Genomic DNA, 18,235 nt, shown 5'->3' with positions numbered 1-18,235 from the left:
AAAGTTCTTTTCTATTTATTTGAAACATGTAGATGCTTCATTACTATAAATACAGAAGTGTGTATATTTTGGTTGTCTAATTAGACAAACCTGAGTTTATTAAAAGGCCTGGTCATTTAACATTTAATGATCCAAACACTACAGTTAATAAGTGACATCTTCAAGGATACAAATTTGCATTAAAAGTAGATTAGAAAATTCTAATCACTACATTCTTTTACTAATCTCTTATACAATCTTTGTGCTTCTATTATCATAAATATGTGTAGATGACTCTCATATTTACTCTCCCTACCCAGATCTGAATTTCTAAGATAACCCTTACTGTCACTTTGGCATTTTATTTATTTATTTATTTTAACGTTTATTTATTTTTGAGACAGAGAGAGACAGAGCATGAACGGGGGAGGGCCAGAGAGAGAGGGAGACACAGAATCTGAAACAGGCTCCAGGCTCGGAGCAGTCAGCACAGAGCCCGACGCGGGGCTCGAACTCACGGACCGCGAGATCGTGACCTGAGCCGAAGTCGGACGCTCAACCGACTGAGCCACCCAGGCGCCCCACTTTGGCATTTTAAATTTAAGCTGATTAAGACCAAATATAAATTCTCCACCTCTACACTTTTTTCCTCATTCCTTCTTTTATCTTGTTAATGTTCTACTTCTAGCCATCTCTGCACCTTAAATGTCTTTTGTCCCTACCTTTCCCAAATATATCATATACTTCCCAGTTGAGGACTCCTACTAAATTTTTTCGTGGATGCCCATTTTCTTTCTCTGCTACCCCATCACATACATGTACCCACAGTTTTTCATTGTTGCTGCAGTTTATCTGCACCTACCAAGTTGTTCTGATCTCCGGCCCAAAATATGTTGATGACTCTTTCATATTGTCTTACTAAGTGAAGTGTTACAAAAAATTGGGCAACAAACAATTCATTTTCTTAAAAAATATCAATCACCACCCTTTATGGTAATCAATAATCAGTTCACAGTTCACATTTAATCTGTATATGACCATTTTTAAGTAAGAGAATGGCAAGCACTCCAATTTAATCAGAGCATAAGGTGTGTTGAACAGAACAGGCTCCACCAGCATTTACATTAATGCATTTACCAAAGCTCTCAGTTTTGTAATCTTAGCAAACTTGGTTTTGTTAACATTGTGTATGTTGGTTTGTGTCCTTCAAGCAGCAGATGCCAAGTTGGGATTATACACATAAGGATTTTGTTAGGGAAAATTCTCTTTAACACAAAATAAGAAGGGAGCCAGAGAATGCTGGAGAGCCCTCACACTACAATATCTGACCCAAAGGAAAGAGAGGTAGAGGGGCCTCGACTGCCCTGGTGCAATGAGATTAAAACAAGTTCAGCAAGGCTGTCAGGGAATCCTTCAGGTATAGGAAGACGGGTCTTGTGATTCCCAAGAATGGGCCTATTTTAGCATCTTGACCACATTTAGCCACTGACTAAGAGTCACTCATAGGGAGCATGGCATTGGGGACAAGAGGTTTCAGAACAGAGCAACTGGAAATTTTAGTCAATTACATCTGTAGTTGGAGGTTTGTATTCTCTTGACCACCACAATCCTGGAAGATGATCCATTTCTCAAAACAGAATATCTAGTTAAGCTCATAGAAAACCTGATTGTATATCATTATATATCAATAATAGTTGTTTTACTTACACTAAGAATTAACCTGCAGTGTCAAATATTCTTGTTAAAAAATAAACAGATTCTCTGCATGTTAGCAGATTTCTGTCTAGGACCTGAATTCCAATCTGCAGTTGGATTGGTGAGCATAGACTCTGAATAAAGTGTTTTAAGTGGACAATTCAAACTTTAATGACACCAGGGTATGACATTAGTTATATTTCCCTCCATAGCAGGGCTACACATACCCCAAATAATATATAGATCACATCTGGGTCTAAGCACCCTCCTTTGGACAGGACAGGGAAAAGACTGCTGAAGTATGCCCCTCTGACTTTGGTCTCTCGTGTTCCATGCTGAGCAGTCCCCTCTCTGTTTGTTAGCTTTTGCACAAAACAAACGACCACAATGCTGGCTTAAAGCACCACTTTATTATTTATTTCTACCAGTTCCGGGGGTAAGTAAGTGATTTTTTTATGGTCTTCATCAGCTTGACTCATATTGGATGGCCTAGGATGACCTCACTCTTATGTTTGGGATAACAGATGGGACGGTGGGAAGGAAGGGGTGACTGGAGCCTCTCTCCACATGGTCTCTCATTATCCAGGAAGCCAGCCTGGCTTCTTCACCTGGTAGCATAAGTCTCCAGTGACAAGAAAGGACAATCTCCAGTATGGAAGGACTTTTCATGTCTTTGCTTTTGTTACATTTCTTGTTCAATTGACTAAGGCAAATCACATGGATAATTCCAGAGTCCGTGTGATGCGACCTATCCAAGGTATGCATTCAGGGAGGCCTGACCAAATTGGGAATTATTCTTTCCTGCTCTCTGAATAAGTTCCTCCTCTTTCTTCCCTATTTTCTTCTCAGCCTCATCTTCCTCTTCTTTAAGATTACACAACGAATAAGACCACATCCACATTATTACATTTTCTGATTCTGGCATAAAAGTAAATTTTTACATAAATTGAATTCATCTAAAATTTCTAAATTTTTAATTGTTTTTAATTTTTTTTAAATGTTTATTTTTGAGACAGAGACAGAGCATGAACGGGGGAGAGTCAGAGAGAGAGGGAGACACAGAATCCAAAGCAGGCTCCAGGCTCTGAGCTGTCAGCACAGAGCCCGATGCGGGGTTCGAACTCACAGACCGTGAGATCGTGACCTGAGCCGAAGTCGGACGCTTAACTGACTGAGCCACCCAGGCGCCCCTAAAATTTCTAAATTTTTAAATTTCATTGTTTCCAACAATGATCTCTCTTTTTACAATTTTTAAAGACCCTGAGAATTCATGGATTTTCCTCAGATAAGAAGTCACACAAAGATTCTCTTGCAAATTAGGAATATTATGTGGGAAAATTATGGAATTAATTTTTCATTTTAATTATGGAATTTAACGGCTGGTCAGCTCACTCAGAAGTGGCAATTCATCACACTCCCCGATCCTAATAAAATAATGGACATGGATATTCTTCCGTTTGGTGGTTACTTGAATGTGAAAATTAAGAGGTATAAATTGAATATATGTGACTTCTTAGAAACTGTAATTTTCTACTGTGTAGTTCTTCTGTCAGCCAGCTGTGTTCAGCCCCTTATGAGGTGCTGAAGAGAATGAATGTGAAAGCATCATGTTAAAAATCAGAAAATTTATGCTTTGGAGTGACTAGTACTTTTCTTGTAATCAAGGCAGTTTTTGGAGCATGAGATAAAGTTGTACATTAGAAATCCTTATAGGTTGAATGCATCCCTGCCTTTTTCTAAACAGAGGTGTGTGGGTGAGTAGCACAGTTTTCATGTAATATTACTGTTAACGTATATATGCAGAGGTAAACTGGCAACATTTGGTTAAACGATATGCTTGTTTTTTGGGTCCACAGCTAGACTTCCAACATGATTTCTGTCAGCCTGCCCTTCACAAATATTTCTAGTGTCCACTTCTAGTCACCTCTCCAGCACTAGAAAATTCAGCAGATTGATTTCACTTAAACATATGTTTACTGAAAAAGAATTTAATCAGATTAGCCACTTGGTAAAAATAACCACTTATTCAGTTTTGTACTATTCAAGCAGGTGTGTGTGTGTGTGTGTGTGTGTGTGAATAAAAGGAGAAACAGGTAAGACTGATATTTGTCTTTAAAGAGTATTCACCTTTAGTGCCTCACATCCATTCTTTGGTCCCATTGAAATGACTGATAAATTTCCACACTGACAAAAGATAAAGGTAATCCCTTTGACTTTGCTAAATCTCTGGTTATCACTGCGAAATTTGCCTTTTGCTATGGCTATCTTTCTATCAGCCCAATGCTAGAACACATAGAAAATTCCTTACTTTTAAATATTGTCCATCAAGCTTGTTGGATTGCACAGCTTCTCAGTTTTCTGAAACTCTGCTATATTATTTGCACTTCTTTATGATTTTAACACAGTGTCTACCTCGGGCCTTGAGATTGCACCTTTTTGGTTTATGCACCAGGAGCTATTTGAATGTCATGCAGTCATTCGCAATTTACACATATCACCCCAGTAGAGTTGTTTTTCAGTAATCTTTATGTTAATCATAACTGTGGTACATTCCAAGATTTCATTCTATATTGCTGTCTTTCCTTTTCTGGTTAACACATCAAGTGATATCCCAGCACATTTCATCTGATTTCCTGCTGAGTATTTCCTTGATAAAATAAGCAACTTCCCATTTCTCTCTATAAAAATAGGAATTTAAAGTATATACACTTTTACATCATTTCAGATTTTCATAGACAAGGCTCCAGAAAATAGATGAAAAATGTCCTTTCATACTGTGTTTGTTCAGCTCTAAGATCCCCATGCCCCATTTTAACTGATCAGGTCATGTTTTTTGTTTTTGTTTCCCTAGGACTACAATGATGAAATTCGTCAGGAACAGCTACGTGAATTATCTTACTTAAATGGCTCAGAGGACTCTGGTCGTGGCAGAGGTATTAGAGGCAGAGGGATAAGAATAGCCCCCACAACCCCTTCAAGGTACATTAGCTCTTACTTGAAATAAATTAACTGTAATCAAGGATGGCAAGCCTTTACTGATCTGCTCTGTGCCATGATCATAGCTAGGAATAAACAACATCATCAACAACCACCACCACAACAAAAGCAAGGACAGTGAATGCTTATATAACACATAGGAACTTTCATAAGTTAACTCATCAAATCTTCCATGCAGGGTTAAGTATTATTCACAGGTGAGAAATTGAGGTACAGAAAGGTGTTAAGAATATGCCTGAGGTTACACAAGCAGTCTGACTCTAGAATTCACAGGTGGAACTCTAACCAGCTATCCTAAGAAAATCAGAGGCGCAAACCTGAGACTTTCTTCTTTGTGGTTCTGTCTCCAGGATTAGGGCATGCAGATGATACAATTATTTGTCTTTTTCAACCAGGATGACCTTGCAGGAAGAGAAAGCTATACATTGGTCTGTGCATTGAGTGGCCCTTGAATTGATAGTCATTCTGGATAGGTAGAGACATAGGTGATGATAGATAGATAGACATTTAGATAGACAGGTAGATAATACTTATACCACCAGTCCAGAAAGCCAGAGCACACTTCTTATATGGCTGATGGTAAGAGTATTTAAAATTCAGTTACATTTGACTTTGCAATGTCCTTGGTCAACAGAGAAGATTTTACTTGATATTCACTTTCCAAAAATTTGGCATCTTTCTGAATCAGAGTTTGTTTTGTATGATTCTGAATTAGTGAAGCTTTCAACAGAAAGCATTGGTTTGCAAAGAGGTAAAGCAAAATATACTAATAGCCTTCATGCACAGACTGTGTAATTCATTCTCTTTACCTGATTATAGTTGGCCTTCAAATCTCTAAAAGACACAGGTCTAGGATATTAATTCGTACATCGCATAGAAATCATCTTATGAGATTTTAGGATACTTTGCTGATTCAATTTATTTAGTAAATTATGTCCTAATTATTGTTGACCACCAGTGTCAAAAAAAACACTGTTTTAACATTTAAGTCATAAATGCCTCCATTTTACAGTGAATCGGGGGAAAAAATTAAAAATGATAAATTTCCAAAAAAATATATCAAGGCAGTAACTATTTAAAGGTAAATTCTGGCAATTCTGAAATTTACATTTGACTAAAGGAAAAACTTCTGAAAATCTGTGAGAGCTTATTATTGCATTTTTATCTCTAAAAATGAAAAAAAAAGAGCTCTCTGATGCTGATAAAGAACATTTTTCATTGCTAAAATTTAATGTGACATACTTTTTTGTGGACGTACTTTTATGGAATAAGTCATTTATAAAACCTTGTACATTTCTAACCTCATCATGATGGGTTGTGAAATGACATCATTGCAGGTAATCTTAAGTTGATTAAATCATCTGCTTTAAATAACATAGCTGTCACTTTTGTGATTCCCAAAATACCAAATTTTGTAGTTTTACGTGATGTAAACTAATAAATATTTAGAAAATCTACAGAGGGGACAAGTTTTTTTCTATCCTTTTTCTTTGAAATTGGGACCATCTTTTAAAAATAATGCATTAACCTGCTTTTTAAGATTATAAAATCTTCATATTATTAGATTTTGTTTTCTTATTGAAGTTCTTTAATGTAATATTATATTTGCATACTTGAGTGGACCCTATAAGATTTCAATTTCAGTAAAGCTTTGTTCTAACATATTAGTCTCTTTAATGATTTAATAAAGAATAGTGCTTTGTGATCCCGATTTTTAAATGTTAGAAGAAAAATTTCCTTGAACATTTTTGGTCTTTAATATCCCATATATATCATACAAATCTAATACTACATATGTATTATGGGAAAAAAAGATAAAATTAATGTTGGAATTTAAACCTCACTTCAGTGCAATATTGATATCATTAATGTATTAACATTAATGAAAGTAAATGGACCAGAACTCTGTTGTCTTTTATTTCAAACCACATGATGGAATGTATCTACAGTTAAAAAAAAGAATAAGGAAACAGTTTTACAAAACAGAAAATCATATTGATTAGAAAGTTCTTGAAAACATGAGTTAATGGATGCTAATTTGTACATACTTATGAAATTATGACTTTATTAAGTTATTCAGTTATATTTATATTAAAAAAGAATGGTGCCTGGGATATTTGAAAACTTCTATAATAATTTGTTTAATTAAAATGATTTACATTGCAGCAAATGTATCTATGAAAACTACCTAATCCTCCAATCATTATGCATACCAGAGAACAAAGCATTACATCTATATAATAATTCATAGTACATATTTGAAGAATTAAGATATTTGACATCTCTGATGCACTTCATCACTATATATTTAGAGAAAACTGTGGAAAATAAAACATTAGGGGCAGATTTTGAAGGCTTTTGTTCATTAATTAATGAGAATTAATACAGAGAACTGATGGAGTTTGTTGAAGAAAGGAATAATCGTATTTGTTTCTAAGAAAGACTGCTCAGTCGTTACTGTGACTGATAGAGAAGTAGACCAATCAAAGAGAGACGGACATAAAGACCCTGATTTATGGCAGGGAAGCCAGTGAGGAGACAAGTCCATTATCCAAGACAGAAATGCACAGCCCTTGTATAGAGATACAGGGCTAGATTAGAGATAAGAATTTATAGTAATTAGTACTGTATTAGATGTTGGAGAAGAAAGAGTGGCCCACACAAGGATAACTCTTTGACATCTAGCTTAGTTAGAGATTAATGACATCAAATAAGATTTGGTGAGGGACCAAGTTAAACAAAGCCTATAGTTATTCCTATAATTATCCAAGATGTATGGATCTAGTAGGACCTTGAGCAGGTGACTTGTACTTTCTGTGACTTGTTACTCAACCTTCAAAGTATCTTAGAAATGTCTACATGACAACCTTGTCAAGATTTTTGAATTAGATGATACATTTAGGGCAGTGGTTCCCAAATTGGTCTACATACTGGAATCACTGAGGGCTTCCTGCCATTAGAGGTTGTGATTTAATTGGCCTGGGGTGTGGTCTGGAATTTGGAATTTTTTGAAGGTCTTCAGGTAAATTCTGAAATGCAGACAAGTTAAGGAACCTCTGATAGAAGGCATATAATCCAGGATATGGCATGTGTTAGGAAGGAAACAGGTAACAGTCGTCATTAGCCTTAGAGAATGCAAGGATCCAAAGAGGGCATTTTCCAAATAGTAATCCACAGTGATAAATATAGCAAGTTCAGTGAAATGGGGACTGTAAATGAATCCAGTGGATTTGTTACCAGTGAAAAGTTACTGGTAATCTCAGAAAGAGTATTTTCAGCAAAGTGGGGAAGCAATAACTAGATTGCATTCAGTTCTGGAATGAGCAGGAGGTGGAGTATTGAGAATGGAAAACTTTTGAGAAGTCAGAAAAATGAAGAATACTGTAGTGTAGACTCAGCCGGGGACAGTATCCTAAAATAGATGATGTGAAACTTCAGCTGAATTGGAGAAAAGAGATATGAGATTAAAATTCCAGGGAAAGAACATAGTGTACGGAGGTGATGAGTCAGATTCAGGAAACCGGTTTTCTAGGGCTGTGTCTGGGACACAACTGACGGAGGAATAGGATGAGAAATTAGATTTGATGTGAGCATCATATAATTTTAAAGCAGGAACAGTTGTTACAGATTGAGAGATCTGATTTTACCCATTAGAAAAAAAAAATCCACCTTAAACCCGGGGAGTTATAGTTCTTCCTTGTGATTATTCATTAAAATAAGACTTGTGAAAATCATTTACTACCCACACCTGGACACTTTTGAGAATGTTAAAATGCTAAACTAAACAGGAAGCTAGGACAGCAGTTGTATATCAGAATTATTCTGGGCAAACCTGGATGTATGCTCACCCTGCTGAGGAAACAGACCCTTGGAGGCCCAGTGAAGGTAAAATTGGTCTTTACATCATTTTTCATAGATGTGTTTTATATTTTGATGATAATATAGTATATTGTGTTCTCAGCTATTGTTGTGTTTGAAGTGGGCACTGGGCCTTCTGGGTCTTTTGTATTTCACCTTCCCCAATCTAGGAGAGCATTCTCTATACATTAGACTTACAATAAGTTCTCTGATAATTTCTCTATTCATCAGCTCTATAATCTATTTAAAACGTTTAAAAGCTTTACCAGCATTCTTACTGTTCAGTCACAAAAGCTCATTTTCTGCAAGCAAGAAAGAGCCAGCTGACTGCTATTCATAGCAGAAAGCCTAACCTACATCCCCCATCTGTGGGTACAGCCAAGCAGTGTGATTGTTGACATCCCAATGATCATCATTTTTCCCAAAGCTTTAGTGTTCCTGCTGAAAGCAGTGCTTTCTGGAGGCCAGCCTTTCAGACATAATAAAAAGTGAAATAACCATGCTTTTGCCCAAAGACTTCAAACACTCAACCTTTCCAAAGGCCTTGGAAAACCATAAAAGTTGGCTGCAACCATTTGATCTTAGGCTTTTAATATAAGTTACTTTTGTGTCAAGCACTGTAGTACAGAGCATTCAGTCTATTCTTTTATTGCAGAATCCTAATGTATTTCACTAACACCGTAGTTACCATAGGAAAATAAATTATATTAGTGACTATACCAGTTCAGGGGGTTGTATGCATGATGACAAATCAGTGACAATGAGTTCCGATTTCAATGACCTTAAGCTGAAGCTACTATAATAAACAGAATGATATCACCATGCTTAGAGTTCCACATTTTATTAAAGTATGAAAGCGCACACAGATTTTTTTCATTGTAAGTTACAACGTTGCACTCACTGTCAATAACTTCCAACATGGAGGAGACATTGACATTTAGCAGCTCAGTCTCATGGATGGTCCAGTGAGCCATACAGGTTTCCCCTGCTATCCAAAAGTAGAATATTCCTATGAAATATCTCATAAGCTGAAATGGAATAAAGCAAAGAAGCAATTGCCATTAATTTATATGCAAAATTTTTGAGTGCTCTCAGACCCCTCAAAAAATGACCTCAGGCTTTTCTGATACCTTAGGATACATCTTGCTAATGGATGCACAAAGTAAATGGAGATAAAGCACAGATGCTCACACAGTTCAAAGCCCTGGCAGGTTGATGGTAAGATGCTGAGTGTAGTACCAGGGGAAGGAGCTTGGTGGCTCCACTCTCGCTGCTTGGGGTGCGCACTGGCCCTATAATGGCTCGCTAAAAAACAAATACTGGGGCGCCTGGGTGGCTCAGTCGGTTAAGCATCCAACTTCGGCTCAGGTCGTGATCTCACAGTCTGTGAGTTCGAGCCCCGCGTCGGGCTCTGTGCTGACAGCTCAGAGCCTGGAGCCTGTTTCAGAGTCTGTGTCTCCCTCTCTCTCTGGCTCTCCCCTGTTCATGCTCTGTCTCTCTCTGTCTCAAAAATAAATAAATGTTAAAAAAAAAAATTAAAAAAAAATAAATAAAAAATAAAAAACAAATACTAAACTCTATTTTTGTTTTTCGCCTTTTTCATAAAAGCAGAAATCCCCTTCTGAGATCTTTCAGTTAGCGAAAACAGGTGCTAAAGTCAGTCTTTTGTAAAAGCAAAGTGGCATAAGGTGAACTTTTAAAAGGCAGAGGATACTTACATGTTACCAGAAACTCTGATTTGGGTCTTCTTGGCAAATCTGGAATAAAATGAGAGTGTGTTGGTTTGTGTTTGGTTGTTTGTTTGGTTGTTTGGTTGGTTTTCTATAGTAAAGTATTTGATACGATTTTCATTATAAGTAAGTCATAGATAGCATTTACAAAATTTATTCTACTATAGACGTCAAATGCTTTACATCCTCAAGAGTCTCAATCACACACACACACACACACACACACACACACACACACACGCACATGCATACAGAAATAAATTTGGTTTTCTTTCCATCAGTGTAGTCTGTTTTAGTCTGTTTCAGTCTCTCTCATCACTGGATTCTCATCTGTACATGACCTGTTCCTCCTAGGGGCCGTGGGGGCGCCATTCCTCCTCCCCCCCCACCTGGACGGGGTGTCCTCACCCCTCGAGGGACTACTGTGACTCGTGGAGCTCTTCCAGTGCCTCCTGTAGCAAGAGGTGTCCCTACTCCACGAGCCCGCGGAGCACCGGCAGTGCCGGGATACAGGGCACCCCCTCCTCCAGCCCACGAGGCTTATGAAGAATATGTAAGTACCCTCGAGAAACCCATTGTTAGGAAGATCTCAATTCATTGGGTAACAAGCTAACCCTCAAAGACATTCATATACCATGAATATAGCAGATGATGTTTGCTGCATAAGGCAAACGTCATTTGCATCAGAAGTTAATCAGTGCATTTAAACAAGAGCTTTTTTTGAGAAAAGCTTTTATTTTACAGGGACCATGATTGTTCGTACCAGTTTAGTAGCTTGCATTTTAAGAATTTTCCTATCTTTAGAAGATCAATCTCAAAAGGGAAATAATTATGAATACAATGTAAAATGTCTGAATATTCAGAAGCTTCTGGAACATGTTAAAGACTAGCATAAAACCCACTCGGCAGTATTTGACTATTATTATATTATAAACTTTGGTAATAATGTAAGACCATGTGGTTTGTCTTTCACTTAAATATCCTTGCTCTGTCTTTCACCATATGAAACATATGGAATTGGCAGATATGAAGAATTCAAAAAATATAGAATAAACAGAAGACATGTAGTGTCTGTAAGCAGTCCCCTCGCTTCCCAAGCACTCTGTCACTTGATACACCCTTTGATCTTTCATCCAGGTTGTTAATATTCCACTGGTCACATTGTATTCTAGTCCCTGTGACTAGAATACTGTGAAAATTATAAAAAGGCAGTTTCCTATTCACTTGTGTAACCATAGTAAATCCACTGTAAATGTTAAAGTGAATTGATACAAGCCAATCGTCATCTTATGAAACAGTTTCATTTTGTCTTTAACCTTTCCAGCATGCTCATCCCTGGTCTAGGGGATTATTTTATCCAGCCACCCACACACATGCTGTCTTCTTAAATGTCCTCTGTGAATGGTTACTTATTAAGCATAAACTCTTCAAGGACAGTTACTGTCACATGTGGGGCACTCAAAACACATAAATGTTCAATGAAGTGGTTAATAACCAAGTAAAACTTAATCCAAAATAAAGTGAACATGATTGATAGGTATCACGAAGAATGTATTAGTGCTGAGAGTATGTTAGTATTTAGGAATGACATTACTGCTTAGTATGAAACATTGACTAATATTTGCAAGAGGGAAGAAAAGTTATGTTTAGAAATCCATTTCTACTGGCAAAGGAGAAATGTGTTCGTCTAAAGTATCTTTTGATACCAAAAAAGTTAGATATCAATATCAGGCATTAATATTGAAAAACTTAATCTGAAAATTACAAAATGAGAAACAAAATATATTCCACCCTGTAAATATGACCACAAATTAGGAAACACAGAGCCTAGTCTTGATTTTGCCATCTCTTTCCTGAGAAATAACTATGAAATAAGTATGAATATGTATGAAATAAGTACTTGTTAAATGAATGAATTAAAAATCCACAATGGGATGATGGAAATTTTTTAAACCTCTCAGAAACCTTCTATCTCTGCCATTTTTATGTGCATTGTTTTGTTACCATGGTATTTGTGTCTTCCAAACAGAAGCTTAAGCAGTCAGATCTTTATTTCAAAAATTAAAAGAGAGAGAAAACCTTTTCAGGTCATAGTGGTCAACATTGTTATTAATCAGAGAAGTTACAGGGCATGGAGGGCACTGCGAAAGAGAAGAAGACTGGCAAAACATTGTAAGCTTTTGTGTAGCTACTAACACACGGTAGCCTTTCACATGCATTCCAATTTATAGTTGGATAGATCACTGGAATGCAGGCCAAATAAGAGTAAGCTACAAAAGCATGAAGAGTTTATAGAAACATGAGTGAAAGGGTTATATACTGAATAGGAGAGGGTGGTTTTTAGAGTAAGTAAAAGAAAATATGTAAAGCCATACTATCTGAATTTTTTATTTAGATTCTAAGGTATCCAGTCCCTTTTATTCATTCACTCAATCATTTACTGAGCCTCAGTCTTATTTCAGGCACTGTTCTCAAGGTCCTGGAGATGTAGCTGTGAACAAAACAGACCAAATATCTGCTTTCATAAAGTTTGCTTTTTAGTGAGGGGAGACAGAAAACAAACATATATTAACAAATGAATGAAGTAATGCTAGGTAGAGATAAGTGCTCTGGAGAGAGGTGGATGGAGGACACTACAGTAGCATGGGCTATTATGGAAGGTCTCTCTGCCATAAAGACTTGAACAAATGCCTAATGGAGCAAGGGTCCAGGCTGAGAGGATGCCTCCATAAAGGGTATCCCTGGTAAAGGAAACAGCAAGCACAAGTGCCCTGAAATGGGACCTGCCTGGAACATTTGGGGGCCAGCAGCAAACAGAACATTAAAGCTGGAGCAGAATGTGTGAGGCAGAGGTAGTAGATGAGGTCAAGTAGATGAGGCTTTTGGAGTTTTGGGCAAGACAATGCCATGATCAGATTTATGTTTTAAGGGGCTCTGTTGACATCATGGAAAACAGAATATGGGGTAGGAGTGGGCCAATAATAGAAACAGAGACTGCTGAGTGACTCATTACAGTATCCTCCACTGGCAAAATGATGGCTTGGAGGGGATGAGAAGAGAGATCAGAGTGTGAGAGCACTGGGAAAATGATCTGTTAGGTTTTGGATGATAAAATAGATGTAATGTGTGAGAAAAGAAAGTAAAAGGAATTTTTGCAACGTTTCTGTGAAGTGCAGGTTAAACTGAACCTTGAGCTGAGCAAGTGGGTTAAATCCAGATGTCCTTTATTGAGATGAGGAGTACTGGGGAGGGAAGCGGAAAGTCTGGCTTGCGGGAAAGTCAGCTGTGTTGCTGGGGGGACAGGACCTGACTTTTGAAACATACAGCAGCAGCCGGAGGTTTGCATTCTTGTCATGTCACTAGCTGTGCAATTTATAAACACTGAGGCTTGGATTTCCTGTCAACTTGGGTTTTCCTTTCTACTGGAAAGGGGAATTGTGCTCATCTAAAATATCTTTTGTACAATAGGAGGTGTCAATATTGAAAATTTCAGACAATCTTAAACGTGCAAAATTGGAAACAGAAAAATACATTCTACTCTGTAAACAAGCCCACAGATCAGGAAACACAGGGCCCTGTCTTGATTCTGCTATCTCTTTCCTGAGACATAGTATGTATGAAATAAGTACTTGTTAAGTGAATGAACTAAAAATCTACAGCAGAGATGGGGGGCGGGGTGTTATATGAATAGAGAGTCATGAAGTCCAGTAATAGCAATACCATCAGGCCTTAAGAAAGTTCTAGAACGAGGAACTAGAAAATTGTCAAGAATCTCTTTTCCTATCTCATCTCTGTTCTCTGCATATATGTTTCCATTCACTTTAGTCTACAATCTACTGGATTTTTGGCTTCTCTTGATCAACGTATGTCCACCCCAGGGCTGCCACATTTGTGTCCAGTTCTCGTCACCTACAGACACTGACTGGCTGTCTGTCTCTCAGTCCCAGTCTAGATCCCCAGGTGAGGGAGTCATACTCACCCAGGCTTGTCAGGTGTCCAACACTAGTCAGTCAGCCATGACTAGGGACAGTTTCTGGATATTAAGTCTGGGATCTACTACTTACCAACCAGCAGTGCAAGGGAAGAGTAAGGGTCAAGTTCACACAATATGAACATGGTTATTGGGGGCCCAGCCCCAAGGATAATATGGGGAGACACTAGTTACCAGTGAAGGAGAATATATTTTGAACTTGGCAGATTTCCCAAAATATATCTATGATAACATTCTCTTGATAACAGGCAAAAGTAGATAACTGTTCTTTAAATGCCCTTTTATGCCATGTTTTATAAAAACCTGTCATATGTCATATTTTAATTTTTTCCCCTGTAAACAATTCAATGATTATGTACAGAGTTTAATACATGGCTGATAAGCTGCTGTCAGCATCTCTGAAGTCTCAGACCAAGCTCAGATTAACACTCAAGAGCTGCTATTCTCTGCTCTAATTTTAAACTATTGATTCCTCTGTAAGGGGTAAGAAAAACAAAAGTTTAAGTGTTTCCGTAACAAAATAATAGCACCATGCTGAGTTGATGGTGAAAATCTCAAAGGAGTTCTTAACTTTCAGATAAAATTTCTAGAAAAGGTTCCCTTTATTATAAATGACACTGTGAGCCAATTCACTCCTCAGACTTCTCTTTCTTCCCTGCTGGGTCCCAGCATTACATTTCTGACCACACAGAATGGATATAGGTAATCAAATCCACTCCTTGCAGCCTGCCTGACAAGCAACAGCTTACAGTAAATGAGATTGCTGTTTAAAACCATCATTAGTGTTAGCAGAGTCTAAAAAAAATGTGAATTTTGGTTTAATTGTTATACATCCTAATCCAGACTTTAAATATTTTAAAGTTTCTTTGCGCTGACCTTCTACTAAGAAGTACATTTAAATTTTACAGATCCATCATCATGATCAAAATAGATTTGCAGAATTGAAAAGTAGAGTTCAAAAAGTCTCCCACATAACAAAATATGAAGTTGATCATCTGTATCAGTGGATAATATGTTAAGAGCGAGTAAACTGAAACATAAACTTTTGAATGCCTACTAGGTTCCAGTCACTATTTTAATTAACTTAATTTCATGATAACACAACAACCAGTTATCGATGAGTGATTTTAGTAGGTGAGGAATTAAGACTTGCATTCAATTTTCTGTCTCCAAACCTCTGTATCTTTGTCATCATAAGATATCCTACATAGTACTTGCTTCACAGAGAACTCACATGCACGTATACAGACCATTTATGCTTCACACCTCCCATCCAGACCACTAGTCCAGGCTTGAATCCCCTCAGCAATATTTAGGACATCTACCAGCCTCTACAGGAACACCTCCAACTATGGAGAACTCAGTACCTCCAGAAGCTAGGTGCTGGACATACACAAACTGTGGTTAAAGAGACATTACCTCTGCTCTCAAAAAGCATGCCATCTAGTGGGAGAGACAAAGAATTAGTCTAACAATTAACATAGACTATGTAATTGCTTTAGGCTCTTATCTTACTCTACCTTCTATTAGAAGTAAGTTTTGCTCTTATCTTCTCGCCCATAATTTAAACATCCTAAAGGCTGAGAGTGTTTCTTACATTTATTTTATCTTTGCAGTTCTAAGTGCTGAGAATTAGCAATTGAATTGAACCTATTTATGATATTGTTGGAAAGATGTTATATCTATGCACACTCACGTACATATACATATTTTATATAAATATTAAATGAATGAAAGTAAAACACAGCATATTTTAAGTGTCAAATAGAGACTACACCTGCTTCCAGTAAAGAGAATTATCACCATGGCAACGGGTGTTTTAGAAAACCTCTAAGAAGGCAAGGAAGACAGCAAGAGCAAACCAAGAAAAGTAAGTATAACTTTGAAAAGTAGAGAGAGGGGGTAGGAAGCTCCCTGCAAAAAGGAATGCTAAGGGGGAAGGCAAGAAGAGGGACCTTTCAAAGGAAATTGTAAGAAGCTAGGAGAACAGTTTGGGGAAATAGGATTCATTTAAGATAGCAGTGAACATAATATAGGATTACAGATGACCTTAAAGGCTGAGGTTCTAACTTTACTGACTGTCATTAACAACCACCTGACGGTTTTTCAGCAGGAGATTAAACAAAGATTTGGGGGAATTTTATGATCCTCAATTGTTCATAATTTGCAGTTTTATAATTCTCAATTATTAGGGTGGATTGGAGAACAGAGTGAAGAAAGGAGAGATGATTTAGGGAATCAACTGCAGTGAGACTTCCTGAGATGTGGCCTTGAATTATGGAAGCAAGGAATGGGATTAAAAGTATCAAGGCCAAATATAACACTGAAAATGGAAATAATAGGGTTTGTGACAAGTGAGTGTGAGAGGAATAGGAAAAGCCAGTCAGGGCTCAAAGGTACGCTTGTATGAGGGACAAGATTGAGATAGGAGGGAGGGCTATAATGGGGAGGAGTGGGCAGTGAAGAATTGAGTTTGAAGCTAAACAAGGTCCTTTCCAAGGCTTACAAATGTCCTCACGGGGCCATGTCTCTGAGTTGCAGAGGCACCTGCTATCAGTTGAGATCACTTCCCCACCTGTCACACTTCCCCTTGGGTAAGGTGACACCAGAGGACAAGGTTGTTTGTGAAATTGTGCTCAGTGGAGTTCATTCATCTCGAGTTTAATAGGATATTTTTATTTGCATGATCACGTATTGCTAATGTTCTATTATAGAAATAATTCCAGAAATATTCTTCTCATCTTGCCTGGTGTCATGGCACAAGTGTTCATGGACACAGATCTGACTTATTTAAGTTGGGAACTCAGGCACTAGTGATGGAAGTATTTGGTTAGTGGTGGAAAAACAAGTTTGAATTGTATGGGGGCCAGAAATGTTCTGTTGAGAACTTTCCACATTATTCAGAACATGATAGATATGAAAGAAACGTGATAGAGCCTTCCCCAAATTTGACAGTAATCCTCATAGTCTATAATGTAACCAGTAATGAGTTGTAAAACTGAGATAAACTTTCAAAACTACCAATAATAATGTTTTCTATCAACCATGCTGGAGGAAGAAAAAATCAAAAAATCAAAACAGTTTCCTTTCCTCTCTATAGAAAATATTATAAAGTCATTGTCATATTAGAGGTGATCAAAAATTATGCCTTCAAAAAATAGGAAAAATAATCTAGGTGTATATTAGGCAACTAGTGAATGAAAATACTGTATTGTTGTCTGGAGCTTGTCATGTTTGTATTTTCAGTTTTTAAAATTTTGCAATTTAGGGGCGCCTGGGTGGCTCAGTCGGTTAAGCGTCCGACTTCAGCTCAGGTCATGATCTCATGCTCCGTGAGTTCGAGCCCCGCGTCGGGCTTTGGGCTGATGGCTCAGAGCCTGGAGCCTGCGTCTGATTCTGTGTCTCCCTCTCTCTCTGCCCCTCCCCGTTCATGCTCTGTCTCTCTCTGTCTCAAAAATAAATAAAACATTAATTTTTTTTTTAATTTTGCAATTTAGCCATGATTGCTTTTCTTATTCAAAATATTCACTTTCATGCCTAATATACATAATTTTGTAACCTTTTTCTTAAAGATAGATGCAAAATTGTATACATTCAGGACCCACAAGCTCCTTTAAGAAATTTTTTTAATGTTTATTTTTGAGAGACAGAGAGTGAGAGAGAGAGCAAGAGAGTCAGGGAGAGGCAGAGAGCGAGAGGGAGACAGAGGATCTAAAGCAGGCTCCAGGCTCCAAGCTGTCAGCACAGTGCCCAACACGGGGCTCAAACTCACAAACGTGAAATCACGACCTGAACCGAAGTTGGACACTTAATTGACTGAGCCACCCAGATGCCCCAGGACCCACAAACTCTTAGTCTGTCCCCCATAGAAGAAAACAATGGCAATATTTATAGGAAAATGGATGGTATATATAGGGCTGGTACAGTGGGGTGGGGTACTGTTTAAAGAAAAAACCTGACCGTGTAACCAGAGTTTCTTTCCAGT

General features: G+C 37.6%; 1 protein-coding gene across 2 annotated transcripts in view; it reads left to right on the top strand.

The window, feature by feature from the left end:
- KHDRBS2 (KH RNA binding domain containing, signal transduction associated 2) overlaps window positions 1–18,235 on the top strand; it is a 579,306-nt gene that overhangs the window by 383,125 nt on the left and 177,946 nt on the right. For both annotated transcript variants that reach the window (XM_042937333.1, XM_042937334.1), the window contains exons 5-6: window positions 4,526–4,653; window positions 10,614–10,812. In XM_042937333.1, the coding sequence (XP_042793267.1) occupies window positions 4,526–4,653; window positions 10,614–10,812 (327 nt within the window). The remainder of the gene's footprint in view (window positions 1–4,525; window positions 4,654–10,613; window positions 10,813–18,235) is intronic.

Source organism: Panthera leo, chromosome B2 (assembly GCF_018350215.1).
Source record: "Panthera leo isolate Ple1 chromosome B2, P.leo_Ple1_pat1.1, whole genome shotgun sequence".
Classification (NCBI taxonomy): domain Eukaryota; kingdom Metazoa; phylum Chordata; class Mammalia; order Carnivora; family Felidae; genus Panthera; species Panthera leo.
Note: the sequence above shows the minus strand (reverse complement) of the source record. Positions and strands in the feature narration are given on the sequence as shown.